Source organism: Ochlerotatus camptorhynchus, unplaced genomic scaffold (genome assembly GCF_037179485.1).
Source record: "Ochlerotatus camptorhynchus isolate MF236.1 unplaced genomic scaffold, CSIRO-AGI_Acam_v1.1 ptg000253l, whole genome shotgun sequence".
NCBI classification, from domain to species: Eukaryota; Metazoa; Arthropoda; class Insecta; order Diptera; family Culicidae; genus Ochlerotatus; species Ochlerotatus camptorhynchus.
This window is the reverse complement of record NW_027040743.1, coordinates 775714-793362: the sequence shown is the minus strand read 5'-3', so window position 1 is coordinate 793362 and position 17649 is coordinate 775714. Positions and strand designations below refer to the sequence as shown.

General features: G+C 37.3%; 1 protein-coding gene across 3 annotated transcripts in view; it reads right to left on the bottom strand.

Moving 5' to 3' along the window:
* The window catches only part of LOC135704967 (uncharacterized), a 307390-nt gene that overhangs the window by 18400 nt on the left and 271341 nt on the right, over positions 1-17649 (bottom strand). For all 3 annotated transcript variants that reach the window (XM_065226504.1, XM_065226506.1, XM_065226505.1), the window contains one exon: positions 8552-8679. In XM_065226504.1, the coding sequence (XP_065082576.1) occupies positions 8552-8679 (128 nt within the window). The remainder of the gene's footprint in view (positions 1-8551; positions 8680-17649) is intronic.

Genomic DNA, 17649 nt, shown 5'->3' with positions numbered 1-17649 from the left:
TTATCATTTAGTGATATATCGTGGTTTGCCTGTCTCCAAAATATACGAAGCAGCTTCAGTTCCATTGTTCGATGTCGGTTTTCATTGCCTTCCAGGAGCCCGGCTCTCCGAGTTCGGATGCTACACTTTCGGCGTGTATGTCTATTGAGAGATCGGTCCGGTTGGTGAATTAGCCCGGGAATGTGTTGATAATGTGTCCGTCGCGAGTTTTGGTGGTGATTACGTGGCCGACGTTGCCGTTAATCAGCAAGTTTTCCGCTTGCAAAAGTGCTCGGCTGCTTGTCTCTCGCCGGTGTCGGAGATTGCGAGCAATATGAAAGATGCCTCGCTGGATACGCCCAAGACTGGACGGGTGGTAGTTGGTGGCCGCGAACTGTTCCTGGGGAAAGCACTAGACGCGAACCTTTTCCCAGATGACCATGACAATGCAAATTTGTGTTCGTTGAAGGAAGTATTACGACGACAAAAGTGCATCATGAAATGAGATGCAAAGCTTAGAGAAAATCAAAACTACGGAACCCATTGGAGGATCAAACTAACATGGTGAGGCCAGTCCAAATACATAAACTAAATACGTGCCAGGTTTAAAAAAATATATTTTCGAACCTGGAAGCGTGTATGTACTACCAATATCCATTTGATAACAGTGATGCACACGAGGCTTATTGTAAGTGAAAGTAACCTCGGAATGGGCGTGACTCTCCAGACATTCTGAAATGGGTTGCTGGATCTGCAATAGAGCTATCACTTTCTAACTCCCGGACTAAAGTTGTCTACAACGACCATAAATGCGACATTGTAGAGAGAGTTCTTCCATAATAACACTGTCGGCCAGTGGGGGTTATAGGAAATACACATACACACACAACTTAGTATTGAGGTCCTCAACAAAGGTGCAACATTTGATAGAAATTGGTTATGATGATGATGATGATGATGCTCCCACCTCTTACCCCTACAAAGGTTTGAGCTGGACGATTTATCGATAATATGACAATTTAACCAGGTTTGCAAACAAAATCGAACTGGTTTCAGTTACCGTTAACTACTTTAAAAATGAACGCCATAGTCAAATATACAATTCTTTGCTTCACCGACAACCATTGTAAGGCGTCTAACATCAAAGTTGAGGAAGTGAATCTATTACATCTCAAAATCAAACGCATTATTTTACTCTGCACGCGCTGTAATCTCGATATCTGTGTTGCATTGACCAGAAATAAAATGGAAGGGCAAAAGTCAAGATGAGGAGAGATGATTGATTTGTATAGCTGTATTTTACTGGTAATAGTTAAATCGTTTTTCAGTCGACATAGAATTCCATGCTTCTTGGCAATTTTCTTGATGACATTGTCAATGTGAGAGTTGAACTTAAGTGTGTCACCAATAATCACGCCAAGATATATAATCTCCCGAACGCGATCAATAGTCTCATCATCAATTACAACAGAGACGTTCTCATTTACTCGATTCCGCGAAATTACCATAAATTTCGTTTTACTTGTATTCAATTTCAACTGCTTATACTTCAACCATCTACTTAGAGAACGCAAATCTTCATTCAAGTGTAAAACGGCATCATCTATATTCTGAGCTGCAATGAATAACACAGTATCATCTGCAAAAAGATTAATGTCGCAAAATCGTAAAACACGTCGCAAGTCATTAATATGCATAATAAATAACAGGGGCCCTAATACACTTCCCTGGGGCACTCCTAGGTTATTCCCCACGGGACTGGAAACAGAAACATTAAAAACAGTCCGTTGAGTTCTGTCAGACAAATAGCTTTCAAACCATTTATATGCAGTACTCGTAATTCCAAAGCGCTTGATTGATCTCAACAATAAGGGTCTAGAAATTGTTTCGAAAGCGCGTTTAAGATCCAAAAAAACAGCAACAATCGTATCCTTACACTTCAAGTTATTTTTCCACTTCACTAATACCAAATTCAACGCGGTTTCACAAGAATGACCTTCCCGATATCCCGATTGTTCTGGTATCAACAAACTATTACTATTTAAATACTCCAACAGCTGGCCTTTAACAAGTTCTAAAGCTTTCTCTAATATGTGCAACATGTTGATGGGACGAAACTCTTCGGCTTTAATCGTTCCAGCAACTTTTTGAATAGGAACCACTAAGGATTCCTTCCAAATTTTAAGGTCAAATTTTAATAAGGTCCAGTCTGATGTGGCCAATGACATACAAGCAACCTTGAATAACTCTAGCATTAGCATTATCTACACCAGCCGATTTAGCTAATGAAAAACAAATAACTCTAAGTTCATCTAATGTAATTGGGTGAAAAGCTTCAAATCTACAACTTTTATGATCAGGATTTACGGGAGAATTTAAAATTTTGGGTGAGAAACGAAACGAACCTATTGATTTGCTTGTCAAAAATTCAAATATTGCTAAAATTTCTCCAAATCTCGATTCAGAATACTATGAAGAACAACTTTGTCTAAGGCAGCAAATTGGTTGGGCTTCTTGGAAAAAAGTTATCATTATATTAATTTAGACCTATTGCTCCGCGCATACCTACAGGCGCATGCCTGAGCTTGTAGGTACGTGTGGAATACTAGGTCTAAAATGAAACATTAGTATCTTTTTGTACAAAGAACAAATCGGTTTGCAGTCTTCGACAACATTTTTTTTCCCTTGATTTGTTTTCCGTCGATCTTGTTTTCGGTGCTGAGCACCAATGCTTCTGACGCCAAGGAGGTAGCTTTCACACCTGGACCCTACATATCGACTCATCAACTCATGAACCGGAGACCAATGGCTTTACTTCCCCTTCTGAAGAAAGGCGTGATCAGAGATGTAATGCCTCAGAACATTCCGGCGTCGTCGCTATCTTAGACAAAGTTGTTTTGTATGGTATTTTTAATCTTAGACGGAGATTTGGTAAATTTTGAGCAATATTTGGATTTTTGGTAAGCAAATTAATATCGTTCCTTTTCCCATACAAAATTTAAAATTCTGTTGCAAATCGAGATTATAGCCAAATTCGACCAAATTTTGCACAGTTGTTGAGGACTTCGATACGCATTGAAAGAGCAGGGGGAACAGAGGATTGTAAAGTTGACCCATCCTATTGTACACCCAATTGGGAAGCATAAAAAGTATGCAGACATTGTAATCCATGAACGGATAATTTCGAAATTTTTATGATACCTTAATTTTTGAACAAACTATGTTCCTCCAATACACTGCGACTAGAAGATCATCTCGTGAAGGATGTATACGAAAATATTATTCTGTAGAAACTTGCTTGCACGCTACAGTCTATTGTAAGTACATTTTTGTGTAAGAAAACATGAAAAGTATGCAAGAAATCCGCACTTATATTTGTTGTTCATGCCATTTATTTTGCGTGTAGCAACAGAGACGCATTCCAGTGACATCACAAGAACCCGAAAGTTTTACAAATTGGCGTTTTCGATATTTTTTAATAAATCAAATCACGAAAACGTCAATTCCAATCGAAATGTCGTCTGAGACAAAGTTGAAGTAAAATAGACAACGGTAAACAAAATCTGCAATTTTGGGTAAAACATCCAAATCTAATGTTTTACTTTTTTTTACACAACCCGTTTTGATGACGTTTTGATTTTACTAAAAATATTAGAGAAAGATATCGTCAATCTAAAAAATAGAAGTTTTTTCCATGTTTTCTAAAAAAAATCACAATTAACCCCAAAACTCTACATTACGCTTTTGCTTAGAATCCAGCTTTCATGGTGAGATAGAAACAATATTTTTACATTAAAATTCAGGAATCAAAGAAAAACACTGATTTTCTTGGATTTTGGATATATTTACCCAATATTTTTAGAAAAATAAATATGCCCCAATATGTTTGACCGTTGAGCTTTTACTTGTTACCGTTTAGCTCTAGAGTTAAAGCTATCAGAAAACTATATTAAAGTTTAATATGTAGTTTAAAATAGAAAATGTTGGTTTTTGTTACGAATATATGTGTCAATCACCGACGGAGGCTACTCCACACCTGGACCCTAGATAACGGCTTTACTTCCCTCACGAAGGAAGGCGTGACCAGAGCTGTTTCACCATAGAAAATTCCAGCGACCTCGGTTGGAATTGGTCCCCGACTCACTGGTGTGAGAAAGCAGCCATGCTCATTACTCAACCACCGGCACTGTCACCTAGACTATTTCGTTTATCGTAATTTGAATCTTCAAAGCCTTGTTATAATTCATAAGACTTTCGGCGATTGTAGACTATCAGATGTTGATTTAATTTCGTGCACTGAAAATTCAAAACCAGCAAGTTCCATCATCGGAATTACTAGCATGCCAACAACAAAATAACGGAATCATTTGGTAATGAGATTTCTGCTATAATAAGTAGTGGGCGAAACCGGGCCGGTCGGTATTGGGTTCGTGAAGTGATTATGATGATTATCTGCCGAAATTAATTAAGGCTAGCGCTCGGGCATCGCTTCGAGGGCCGCTCATGTGCTCCATCTATGCGAATTCTATTACTCTGCTGGAAATCAATTGAACGGTGTTTTCCATAACCGAGAATTTGGTTATCACGAACGGTTCATTTCCATTGAAATTACCTGGCAGTGCTGCCAGGGGAATACCAGAGGAAACCCCCTCGCTTGTGGTTATGTTGTTAAAAGAGATACAATGCCAGAAGCACACTAACACAAACCGCTTCAGACTGCACCAAGCTTTAATTGAATAAGCCGATCAGTTATCCCAATTTGTAGTAATCCCGAAATAATAATAACAATCATTATTACTATTAACAATATCATAATAACAATGCAAATACGCCGCTCGAAGCCAGTGCAGTTCACAAGGACGACAATTGCCCTGGCTTTGAACCTACGTGTCTCCCCCCGTTCCACTATAGCATAATCCTTTGTCACTTATTACCATACTAGGCGCCCGAGCCCTGCAACCAAAAATTTGCCCACTTCTATGGTGTATGGATGAATGTGATACAAGTGGAACAGTGTTGCAAGCGCTGCTGCTGGCTGAGAATGTATACTGCAGCTGTGTCAAGTACGAGAGTGGGAGAGTAACGATAATCCTCTTGCTACGATAAACACAAACGAAATGCGAGGGAGTACTTTACACATTCATTATAATAACAATTTTCCATCATTTTACCAACTGGTATGTACATATATACCTTCCTAGCTAGTGTGATGGGGATCGCTCAAAATTGTGCAGTTGTGGGACCGGATTACATACATTGCCACATAGCATTCTTGAAACTAGGCGAAGGGAGGAGGAAAGGTTAGCTGGATTTATGGCACAAGGGAGGAGAGGACATAAATAGTAGTAGGTGTAAATTTACATTTCATGCAAGGCTGGATCCCATCACGAAACAAAGCATTTGGCATTTGTGATGCATAAGCTCAAGACGGGCTTGCGAAGTGTAATACAAGCGACCCACAACAATGGTGCTGGTTGTTGAGAGTAGAATAAACTTCATCTGAACACCGGATATATAGCTTCTTTAGTTGATGAGATGATTGAGTAGAGTGAATTGGATCCTAAAGGATGTGGGTTTTGGGAAAAGTAGGATTTCATTTTTGGAATTGATTTAATAATGTTATGCATTTCAATGCTGTTGTAGCTGCTCAAACGGCAAATAATTAGGCTAATCAGAACCTCTCGTTGAATGAACATATAATTGGAATGTAATCACTAGGGTGGTTCAATGTAGTTAATTTGCTCCGCCCCACTCAATCGATCGCTAAATCAGGTTCTGATAATTTTCCTAGAATTGGAGAAAGTTCGCACTGCACTATCCAAGTAACCAACAAGCCCGCTAATTGGCCTTTTTGCAATACAAGGTTATTTTGCGGTTAATATAAAGCTTAGCATGCCTATTGTTAGCCGTGCATCAGCCTTATATTGCAAAAAGGCGAATTTGCGGGCTTATTGGTTGCTTGGGTAGTTTTTTTTTTAAAGTTTATATGGAAACTTGCTGAGTGTTCCCGGCCTTGCTCGGTATTCAATATTAGCTGGAGTTTATGAGCTGATTCGAAAAAGCATGCTATATTTTAAAAACAGCAAAAAAGGTTATCTTCCATTTAATTCCACTTAATTAATTTTGGTATCCATGACAGATACGTATTTCGACTACAATGTGCAGTCTTCATCAGTGTCATTCCCACTAAAGAACTTATCAAAATCTAACCCCCTTTAGTTCTTTAGTGGGAATGACACTGATGAAGACTGCACATTGTAGTCGAAATACGTATCTGTCATGGATACCAAAATTAATTAAGTGAAATTAAATGGAAAATATTTCTGATCGATTGGTGATAAAATTATTGAAATTGGTCCAGGAGCAGCTGAGTTATTAATATTTAAAATCTTTCATATTTTGTAACATGGTCCATTTTCGGTTTTCACAAAGTGTACCCCCATATATAAATCGCAGACGTAGTCCTACGTCAAAATGGTATTTGTTTTTGATTACATAAGCCCAAACTTCTTTAATCGTTCCCAATCCATCGAAGTTACTCATTAGATTCTATCTTAGTGCGATGGCACATTACTGAGAAAAATGTGCCGAGAATCCATTGCCTTCGGCAAAGATCTCGGTAAGACATTCAATTGCCGTGAGATAAACAAACCAAAATTTTCCACAACTGTCACATTTGGCCAAGTCTTCGAAAAAACTGATATCGGTAATTTTTAATTTAATTTTTTGCTTTGAGCTGTATTATGATCGAGATTTGGAAAAGAAATGAAAAAAGTAGTAGGGTTTTTGATCTAATTTCCGTACTACTAAGCACAACTCCCGCTTTACCTCTCTTTTTTTAACGGGTTTGAACAAAAAATGGAATATTTCTGTCAAAAATGATTTCTAAATTTATTCAACTTTCCATACGTTGAATTTGATAAAGAGTCGAAAATTGTTGAGGTCTTGTTTAAAAGTAGCATGATATTTTCCAATTAGATCAGTATTTACTATTAACGAAGCTTGGTAAATGATTGTTTTTGCTAAGATATGATCCAAAGTTTGGTATATGTTCAACCAAACAATTCAGCAAATTTTCAGTTTAATGAACTATTACGGCGTTATATTTCACCGTGGAACGATTTTTATTTTAAGTGTGTAAGGAATTCTTCGTTTTCCAATCACTTGAACAAAAGTACTGACCATAAAGCGAACTAAGCTGCACACTTAGATTATTTTACTGGAGTCAGTAGTTTTTACTGGGTTTTTAGTCTCATTACATGAAAAGCACATTCTACCTTCTACAACACTTTGATTTGAGGGAGGTTCATTAAATTTCACGCATCCACACCTTCAACTCTTGAAGGGATGGTATGACTTAAGCTGGGTTTAGACTAGGCAAGTCACTTGATCAACTCAGATGAATTCAATTGGCTTGAAAAGTTGAGCCTGGTTCAACTTACTCATTACTGATTAGTACCAAACGTATCCCATGACAATTTAAAGCTAACTGCGTGTTTATGATCGTTTCTTCGATTATATTTTATATTTTATTGCAATACCTTTCGTGGAGCTTTCATAGTATCGTAATGTTTATTTATTTTGCACGATAGGTAGCCGGTTTGACAGTTCAATATGTAGAATTGGCTTCACTCACAGAACAGAAGCGGAACTTCAGATCAGAAAGTGTCTCCACTTTTCATTGGCGAACACTAGCGCACCTAGCGGTAATTTTCTGCATACAGTTAAGATAGGCAGCATGCTATGACAGTGTGAGTGTGCATAGAAAGCCCGTGTGGAACGCTACCACAACGCATCGCTTGTTGAGCCGAAAAAACGTACCACTTTTTGATTCACCGATTTGTTTACACTCCCCCTTCTGTTCTGTGCGTCACTCTTGGCGTGACTCACTGTACACCGACTATGTATGTTGTAAAAACATTCCACCACAACAAAGCGCTAGGTTACCGGATTGAATAAATTCTAATCATCTTTGTCTCGTAATAATTGGCATTTGTTAACCTAACAAAATATTTTCCACCCCAAACAATATTTATAGTTGTAGGTATATAGCATCCACCGATTGTAGAAAGAATTTGATTTAATTTTAATGTAATGGCTCTCATCGATGACCTATTGTGCTTCGATTCAGATCGCAACAACGGGGCCCATTATTTCCACTCGCACAGGCGTGAACCATTTTTGCGACAATTTTACCGAATTTGATACATATGCTGCGGTTGGCACTTGGCACTGGGGGGCCCAAAATGTATGCCGAATCATCCACCTCCATGAACACAAAACTAATTTGTATGACGTTGCGGTAGGTGGCGTTTACGCTTATCAAAATTTAATTTTATTGCTTCCGATTTAATTAATCCACCCGTATTAAAACAGGTGTAATTCACATTTATGGTTTCGAATGCGAGCGTTTTGGGATGAGCACTCGTTTGCGTTCACTTCCGGAATGTATGTAATAATATGCTGGAAATGGATACGGCATTGAGGTTTTTGGTTGGTGTGTTTGTGTGACACTTTGAGGTTAGGCAATTGATTCCTACATAACAGTTAAAGTTCTCGAATGGGTACTTACTTTTTGCACTTTACGTGGACGGAAAGCGGGCTGCTGGGCGAGCTTTCGGCGTTCTTCGTTCTCCAGTTCAGATTGTTTCTTGACATCCTCCGGTGGCCATTTCTGATCTCCACGCATATTGGTACCGCCTGCAAGTAGATGGAGGTAAACAGAATATAATAAGAGAAATTTTAATGATCGGCTGGCGGAAGAACGATAAAAAAGCTTTCAATTGCTGGCATAACGAGTTGTGCCTCTTATTCTTCATCTGCTATCAAAAGGGACGAGATTGTGAATAGAGTTGTATAAAACTTTGCTTCATGTCAAGTGTCAAGTGTCATCATTAACAGACCAGCGTTTGATGTTTTCATCCAGATCAAAGGAAAATATTACATCGTAGGGTTGAAACAAACGGCTTGTTGAGAAAATAGTGAAAATGATATCCCAAAAGTATTTGGATGGATGACCGAAATATTCCCCTCAATTCAAATCAGTGAAATTCGTCACCATTAAGCAAATCACAATCTCCACCATCATCGCCAGAGCTGGGCTATTTTTGGCAATATTCAATTTTCCGTTTTGACTGACTGATTCCGCTCGATTATATAGATTTGGGTAAGCGGCGCGCATGTGAGATGATCGTTGTTATTTATGGTTGCCATTATTTATTTATTTAAAGTCGTAAACGATTTCAAATGGGCTTTCCGATCGGATAATCCTTTCGGGTTTAGATTTATAATGAATAAAAAAAAAGAAGAGTTTGGCTGCAAGCGAGTGGAGGTGCCGATCAGCAGGTACCAACCCATCTTGCTGTCGATTTGATGGTGTCGTCGCATTTGGAAAATTTATGAGTTTATTCTTACGATGCTTTCATTTCAATTCCTGAACATTAATCTTACGGGCCGACACAGCAGCATCAATGGTTTTATTTTCTACGGAATAGTTGTGTGCGATGGCATCACAATTATTTATCGGGTATCGATGAAGGCATGATTTGGTATCATAAAAAGTACCTTCGCTTGCATGGAAACACCGGGATCCATTATTTGCATTACGATTCTCAGTTAAATTGATCAGATTTGGTGTCATATATTGAAATTGATGGTTGTTGGAGGGTTTACGTAATGGTTAAGCAACGCAGTTAAGGGCGGCCGATAGATCTTTAACTTTACATTGCAATGTGAAGTGTAATTTGTTTTAGTCTTTATTGAGCATTTCCTGGGGAAATCAGACGGATAAAAAATATAAAATCTTGCACGACCATCTCCGATTTGAATGAAACTTTCACAAGCCTTTGATGTTTTTTGATTTTCAATTAATTAAATAAGTCAAAATTATAAAATGTTGTATTTAAGGCAACTATTGTAAACCGGTTTACACTCATTGACGACAAATAAATAAATAATTAAATAAGTAAATAAATAAATAAATAAATAAATAAATAAATAAATAAATAAATAAATAAATAAATAAATAAATAAATAAATAAATAAATAAATAAATAAATAATTAAATAAATAAATGGATAATTAAAGAAAAGAACATATTGAATCAAGACTATTTTTTTCAAAAGGCCGTATGTGTTTTCACATATGTATAACCATAACTCGAAAACCGTTGATTGTAACAAAACTGTGTCTGAGAAGAAGCTTTAGTCATTTGAAAATGATAGAAAAAATATTCACTGATTTCTTTATTTAAAAAAAAAAATCATGATAAATTTAGAAATATAGTTTACTTATCGCTTCAACGTAGCGCGGTATGCCGGCTCTCAACTTAGAGTTCTAAATGCACATGCAAATGACAGATAACAAATAAGTGAGTTAGTAAGTAAGACATTAACACTTATCAAAAATAGATGAAGTAAGATAATGTCGATCAGGAAAGAACAAAGCACTACCATGCTGTACATAAATTGTTTATATGAAAGTTATTCAAAAAATCAATTTACCTTGCGCCTGACATCCACCTACCAAGCACGTTTTGCACGAACTACATAATACTTTTGGAATCCACGGTTCGTCAAAGTCTCCAGGATCAATTTTAAAATAAAGCCTGTATGCAGTTTGCAACGAAGCAGTGAAATTGACCGATTTTGTAAATATATAGTTGCCACACGCGTAACAAAACTTTTGAGGATCATTTTTACACTTGAATTCACGTTTTGTCGTATACATCGTTAAGCAATGTTAAAGAAAGAAAGCTGTCAAATTGAGTTGGTTGCGTTAGGTTCTCGCCGAGCGGTCTCACAAACACTAGCGTAAATTATATTGTTGAAAATATCCCATTTAATTTTGCGTGACAGTTGGTAGTGTTAGTGAAATCCACCGTATGCGTACACGTCCGCAGAAAGGCTTACTGGAAGTGGTGCATGAACCTAGGAGCGGGACAACGGCCAATCTTGGAACATTCAATTTCCATGATTTTACAAAAAATTTCATAACTTCGACAATTTCCAACCGATTTTATTCATTAAAGGCTCATTTTCTCCGGTTTTAAATGGACTTTAAGAATAAATTATGGAATGATTTTTTGAATCTTTTTATCCCATTAAAAATGTTGATTAAAACAAGATTTTTATGGAAAATTCGCAGGAAAAATAAAAAAAAATGCTGTAATTTTTTAAATTACTTCAAAATTAAATTTTTAATTAAGACATAATATTCTAGTGAACGATAGCAAATTTATTTAGCTTCATTTTCATAAAAAAGATTTAAAATTGGTGCACTTGTTCCAAAGATATTTACATTTTAGTAATCATACTTTTGACCAAAATTCAAAAAATCAAAAATTTTGTATATCTCAAAAATGGCTCTACTTTAATTTTTTCTGACCACGGCATTGAATACAGCGTAGGATTTTGCATTGGAAATGATCATCACCTTACCGAGTTCAAAAATGCTGTAAACTAGTGTAATTCGCAACCCGAAAGATCTCCTCGACCGGAATCTAACCCACCACCTTCGGATTGGTAATACCGTGCCATTACTGACTAGACTATGAGACCCCAACATTTTCTGAAATGTAGATATGTTTGTTTTTAACTATTGGTATACTTCACTGTTGATTTCTTCTAATGAATGGAGTATCCTTACAAGTATTATTAAGTATGCAGTTGAATAAAATCGTCAAGAAGCCGTCTCTTCAATAGGCGATTGTAGGCAATTAACACCAATTTTTCTAACAGAATCAAGTTTAAGATACGAAACCGTTCATATTAACGAAATATGAATTCAGATTCGCATTCGGCGACCCATAATTAAGTATAGAAAGTAATTTCTCTGAACACAGCACCAGAGTAACCAGTTAAAAGTTATATATTTTCCATACTGACATACTTCCACGAAATTGTACTTTAAGAGTGGAAAACAAATCAAAAGTACTATTTTAAACTACTTAATGAAGTACTAAACAAATTATCATACAACAATATCATGAAAAAGGATTGTTGAGAAACAAAAATAAAACGATGTAGTGATCAAATTCACCTCAACGATCAACTTCACCCCGTTGTGCGGTATGCTAAACGTCGCGCTCTAAAATTGGAACTCAAAATGTTTCAGAAATCTCCTGCCCTGGGATAAAGATTTCAGTGGCAATGGTACTGTGGTCCGAAACGACATTTCAGCGGGGAAAAACATTTACTCCTTTTTTGTAGATTATAGGGGAATGGTGTCTTGGGAGAAGATGTTTATAATTAAATCACAGACAAACACACTTCACATTTCCTCCTCAATCGTCGTACATGCATTTAACGTTCCATTTATATATTAATAGTTTCGTGAATCCCTCATCACAGCGCTATTACCGGATTACTTCAACGTTTTTATATATTGTATCGAACTTGTATGCAACATTGTTTCACAAATAGCAAGCCAGCTATTTCCGCGAATAACTCGTGAGATGTCGCTAGTGAGTTCCGGGATGTTATTTTTTAGGAAAATGTATTTAAAGGGCTACGTCTGTTTGTCTGTGATTAAATGGTTCTTATTATTATGAAAATTTTGCTTAGGGTGGTCCTCATTTAAATGGAAATCAATAATAATACTATATTTTTTTCATTTACAAAAGGAAGTGCTTGCATTTTTATCAGGCATTTTTTATCTAACGGCACTCACTCTCTCATACTCGAAATGTGCCACGACCAAATTGGCACAACGATGCCCTCTGACCAAAGGGCAGGGCGATGCTAAAACCCTTGTGTGAAAAGTATTTTTAGCAGAAACGCTGAAAAAGACGTCTTAAAATGCACGGTTGCACCTAAATATACGTAATTTTATTCAAAATCACTGGTAACTTTGCGAAAAACTTTGCGATATTTAAACATTCTACCACTACCATTTTTTGTTATGAAAAATACATCAGGGAAATCATGAGTATCATGATGATATGCTGTTAAGATATCTCTTGATACATAGCACCGAGAAAGACGAGCAACTTCACCAAATTTAATAAAAAAATTAAATGTTTTTAAAATATTTTTCATTTGAAGTTATAGAAGGATTCATTTTTCAAAAAGTTGTGTTGACAATATATTTAGAAGCAGTTACTGCCTTGATTTATGTAGAGATGGTGTTCATGAGTTACACGTGATTTAAGAATTAATTTTGGGTATTTTAAAAGTTTATTTACTCCCAGTGTTGGCTCATCGTTTTCTTAGAAAGAGAAAGTATAGTTTGCTATCCCTTTTAACTGTTCACCGATGGCAGACACGAAGTGACTGCTGCCAGCCGTTATGGAAGTTTCAGTTGCGTTTGGGTGTAATGCAAAAATCATTAAACTCAATCTCACCACAGTTTGTTGAGATTTGCAGCTGGTGAGTTTCGTTAGTTTGATTTTTAAATATTTTCCCAACACTGTTTACTCCATTAAAAAAAAATAGCCCTCGTATAATTGACCTAACATATTGTGTGTGGACTTTTAGATGCCGCATCAAGAATAAACTTATCTACAACCGCAGTTTTAAAATATTTGAAACAAAAAAGATAGAATTAGAAAAAAATATTTTTTGGGGCTCCCTAATTAAAAGCAGAAAAATGTCAAAGTCATAGTCATAGTCATAGTCATAATCATAGTCAAATAAAAACCTAGATATCTGATGTCTTCAGAGAAGTTGCTTGAAATAACTGTTTTTACAACTTTTCTGAAAAATGTAATCACTTATACCTTAAAACAGTTAAATTTGATTTAAAGTGGTCATTTTATACGATAGATGAGGAGATGAAAGTATAGAGTTGATAGTTTCATTAGAGTACGGCAGTGTGGAAATTGTATACAGAGAGTAGAGAGCAAGCAAGGACAACTTTGAAGAAGGTACGAATCGGGTTGATCATCTCTCTTTACCTAACTCTCTTGTTCGAGAGGGATGATGAGGGGTATCCCCCCCTCCCACTGCTAAAAAGAGATGATCACCGATTTGCTCATGAACCACCCTATATTCTCCAAAAGTTGTAGTCTGACTCAATCGTCAAACAAATTACACATCTAGCGGCGCTGGTGGTGTAGTGGTAAGCGTGATTGCCTCTCACCCCAAAAGGCCTTGGTTCAATCCCAGTTTGCGCCGCCGGAATTTTCTGAGGCATATAATCTCTGATCACGCCTTCCTACAGAAGGAAGTAAAGCCGTTGGTCCCCGGTTCATCAGTTGATGGGTCGATAGGTAGGGTCCAGGTGTCGGTAGGGTTGGTACTCAGTACGGAAAACAAGATCGACGGAAAATAAACCAAAGAAAAACAAAAATTACCCGTACCAAAATAACTTCATCTCGCCCACTGTTCACCCACCATAGTCGGTCGAAATCCAGACGAATCTAGAACCGAACTACCATTCATACTGGCGACAACGCTCCTTCCCTGATCCTATCCTTCGACAATGTACCCCTCTAACCTCGGGTAAGCCGCGAGTATTCGGCCCAACTCCTACTAGACATAGAATTAAGTGAATTTTGTTAAAAAACAAAGAACAATAAATTATCGGCTCCGTAGAGCTAACGCGATTGAGCCTTCAAAATAAACGAACTGGATAAAAAAAAATAACTCCATCGTCCATCTTGTTCACTGTATTCACGTTCAGTTTTCGTTAATACCAAGACTTTCAGCCGTTGTAAATTAATCACAATGGTCAGCATTGTGTTTCAAACGGGCTGTGAAAGCTGCAGCGTAGCACCAACGAATCCTTATGTGAAAAACAATAATAATACATTCCAAAATTTTGCAATGCTTTATTGCTCTCGATTGTAGTATGAAATACCAGCATCCCCGTATAGATAACAACGTTTCACAAAACACGATAGCCATAGTTTCGATCACCCGCCAAGCTCAACTCTGCTTCGCCCTGCATTATGAATGCATCCCGATGAATGCACCTCAGGATAGCAATCACTGTCACATTCAATTCAAATTTACCTTCCAAGCGATTGATTTGCAAAATTTTCCGAGAAACAGCACCTGCATTGGATGTTGGGGTATTTCACTGCACCGTACTCGTCCTATAGTAGCAGGAGCAACAACATCAACTGTGAGCAATGGCGGGCGATCGTTGCCTTGCAGCAGTAGCGTAGAGCTGCTCTCAAACATCGGAAAAGTTGAAAAGCTTGTATTTAAATTTGGTCCCATTCAATATACATGATTTTCTCGACACGATGCACCGCCATTATGAGAATGTGTATAGAGAAAAAAGAGCTTGGTGCACGATAAGTACTTGCACCAGCCTGGGTGAAATGGATGACGGGCTTGTGCGAACAAAAGTGCACTTGCTCGGAAGATAGTATCAGCCTCGTAGTCGAAATAGGAAATGGATGCGTCATAAAATGCAGCTTAAAATAGTAATCTAATGTGAAATTTGAATTAGCAGAACATATTGTTGGGTTAACATTGGCTGTTCGAGTCACTTGATTCCGAGCAATTGAAATAATTCTTTAAAATCTAGCAGCCGGAACACCGCTCGTTATGGCACAAGCAACGACGGAATGATCCATCAGGGATGATGCACTCTCTGGAGGTCATTAAAATTACAACAAAAACAGCAGAAAACCATAACGGAGCGTAGGTAGCAGCCATGTAGTTCCCGAGGTGCGATATTGGACGCTGGGTATGAGTTAGGTTCGAAACAAACGCAGGAGTCATGGGAATAATGTTTACAAAAGTAAGCGCTCGGTTCAAGTGGGCCTCATTGGCAGTTCAAAACCCGTTGAGGGCCTCGGCAGAGATCAGATGATTTACGAAGCACCCGTTTTCGGAAGTGAGAAAAATTCTATACACGTTATTAGAAAAGCGCTGCCATGCTAGAGCAGTGCAATAGTGCATAGTATAGTGCAACATGAATGTGATGTGATATAGTGCAACATGAATGTGAATGATCTGAAGCATACGAATCAATCTGCCCGGGCCAGCAGTGAATTATCGGATGCCATTATAACAAGCTTCAAAAGGGCATACAAAAATCAAACCATAAAAAACGAGAACTGCTTCTCAAGAGTTAGTTTCATGTCAATAGCTTTACATTCATGGCCCAGTAATTGGGAGACTTCTGCGGACAACCACTGGTTTTGATTTTTTTTTCTTGGTTTGGAGGATCCATTTTTGGTTGTGCTGCTATTTTCAGTTTTGTTCACCATTTGTGTAGGAATTGGTACAGGAATGCATCTGAAAATTGCGATGTAGTCAAGTGGTACCTAGTTCGAGGTATCGCATATAGCAATATTGACAGGTTAAGAGTTTTAGCTCATGATTTTCCATTCTTCTGAATGACTTGAATTCCAATATTTTGCATTTAGTGTAGCTTAATACTGACTTTGAAAAATTATCAAAATATTCATGTGAAAACTATCTATTAATATTTTTCATAGCAGATTTGCTCTTTCTTTAAAAAACCATGGATTATTTCGTTATTTCGCAGGAATAATATGATTTTGCCTTCTCTTTTTGCACATCATTCTGTTCATAAAACGGAACAATAGAGTAAAGTGGGGCAAGAATACGCACTCATTTATAAAATTCATGTACCTTTTTAACCGTAACATTAAATTTTAGATTATCATCGTGAGTCGATTGACTATTTGGCCACAACCTCTTATGGATACCTATTTTAAATTTTTGATTAAGTAAAAGGGTTTCGACTGCGTAATTTTACCCCACTGGTAGGGCAGGAGTGTGCATCTTATGGAAAGTTCCCCAAAAGTCAATTTTAATTCAATGATTGCTTTCTAAATGAATAAAAAAATTGGGCCTTACTTTGTCATATTTACGCACATATTATTTGTATGCACTAATCTGTTTTCTTTGACCAAGTGTTGTAAGTTTGTAGTTTTTTTACGGTGGAAATTAGCATGCAATCATACAAATCTTATGTAATTAATATATTCAGTAATATTATTGTACTAAAGCATACTAATTAAAGATTTAAAACAGGTTCTATCAGCATTTTTTTAAAATAGAAGCGTTTTGACCACCATTCTAAACCATTCGTACTCTTGCCCCACTCGAAGTCAATAATGAAAAGGGTCACCTATAAATTACGTCGCTCCCATAGCGACTGCTGATATATACCATTAAATACCTATTATAAAGACCAATCATGATGAAAAGGTGATCTACCCACGTTACGGGGCCTCTGAAATAGCTTGGTGTGATTCCTAGAATTCCTTCAAGATTCCTGTGGAATATTCAGCAATTTTTTATGATAATTCTTCAAAGATTTCTATAAATCTAGCTCAATCCAATATCGTTGAAAAGTTTCCTATGTTCGCAATCTAATATATTTTTCGTTTCGGGGTAAAGAAGTTTTCCGATGTGTCACTGAAATTCACAGGCTTTTCCCAGTTTTCCTGGTGTTTAAAAAGTCTTAAACCTGCGCAGCTGGAGCAGGTGTACGACGGCTGTTCGCAACGGGACGTCAAAATCTTCATCGGCAACATGAACGCTCAGGTAGGACGGGAGGAAATGTATAGACCGGCAATCGGGGCAAACAGCCTGCATACCGTATCGAACGACAACGGCCAACGATGCGTGAACTTTGCAGCCTCTCGAGGAATGGTAGTTCCCCCGCAAGGATATCCACAAAGCCACCTGGAGATCACCTGACCAACACACAGAAAACCAAATCGATCACGTTCTAATCGAC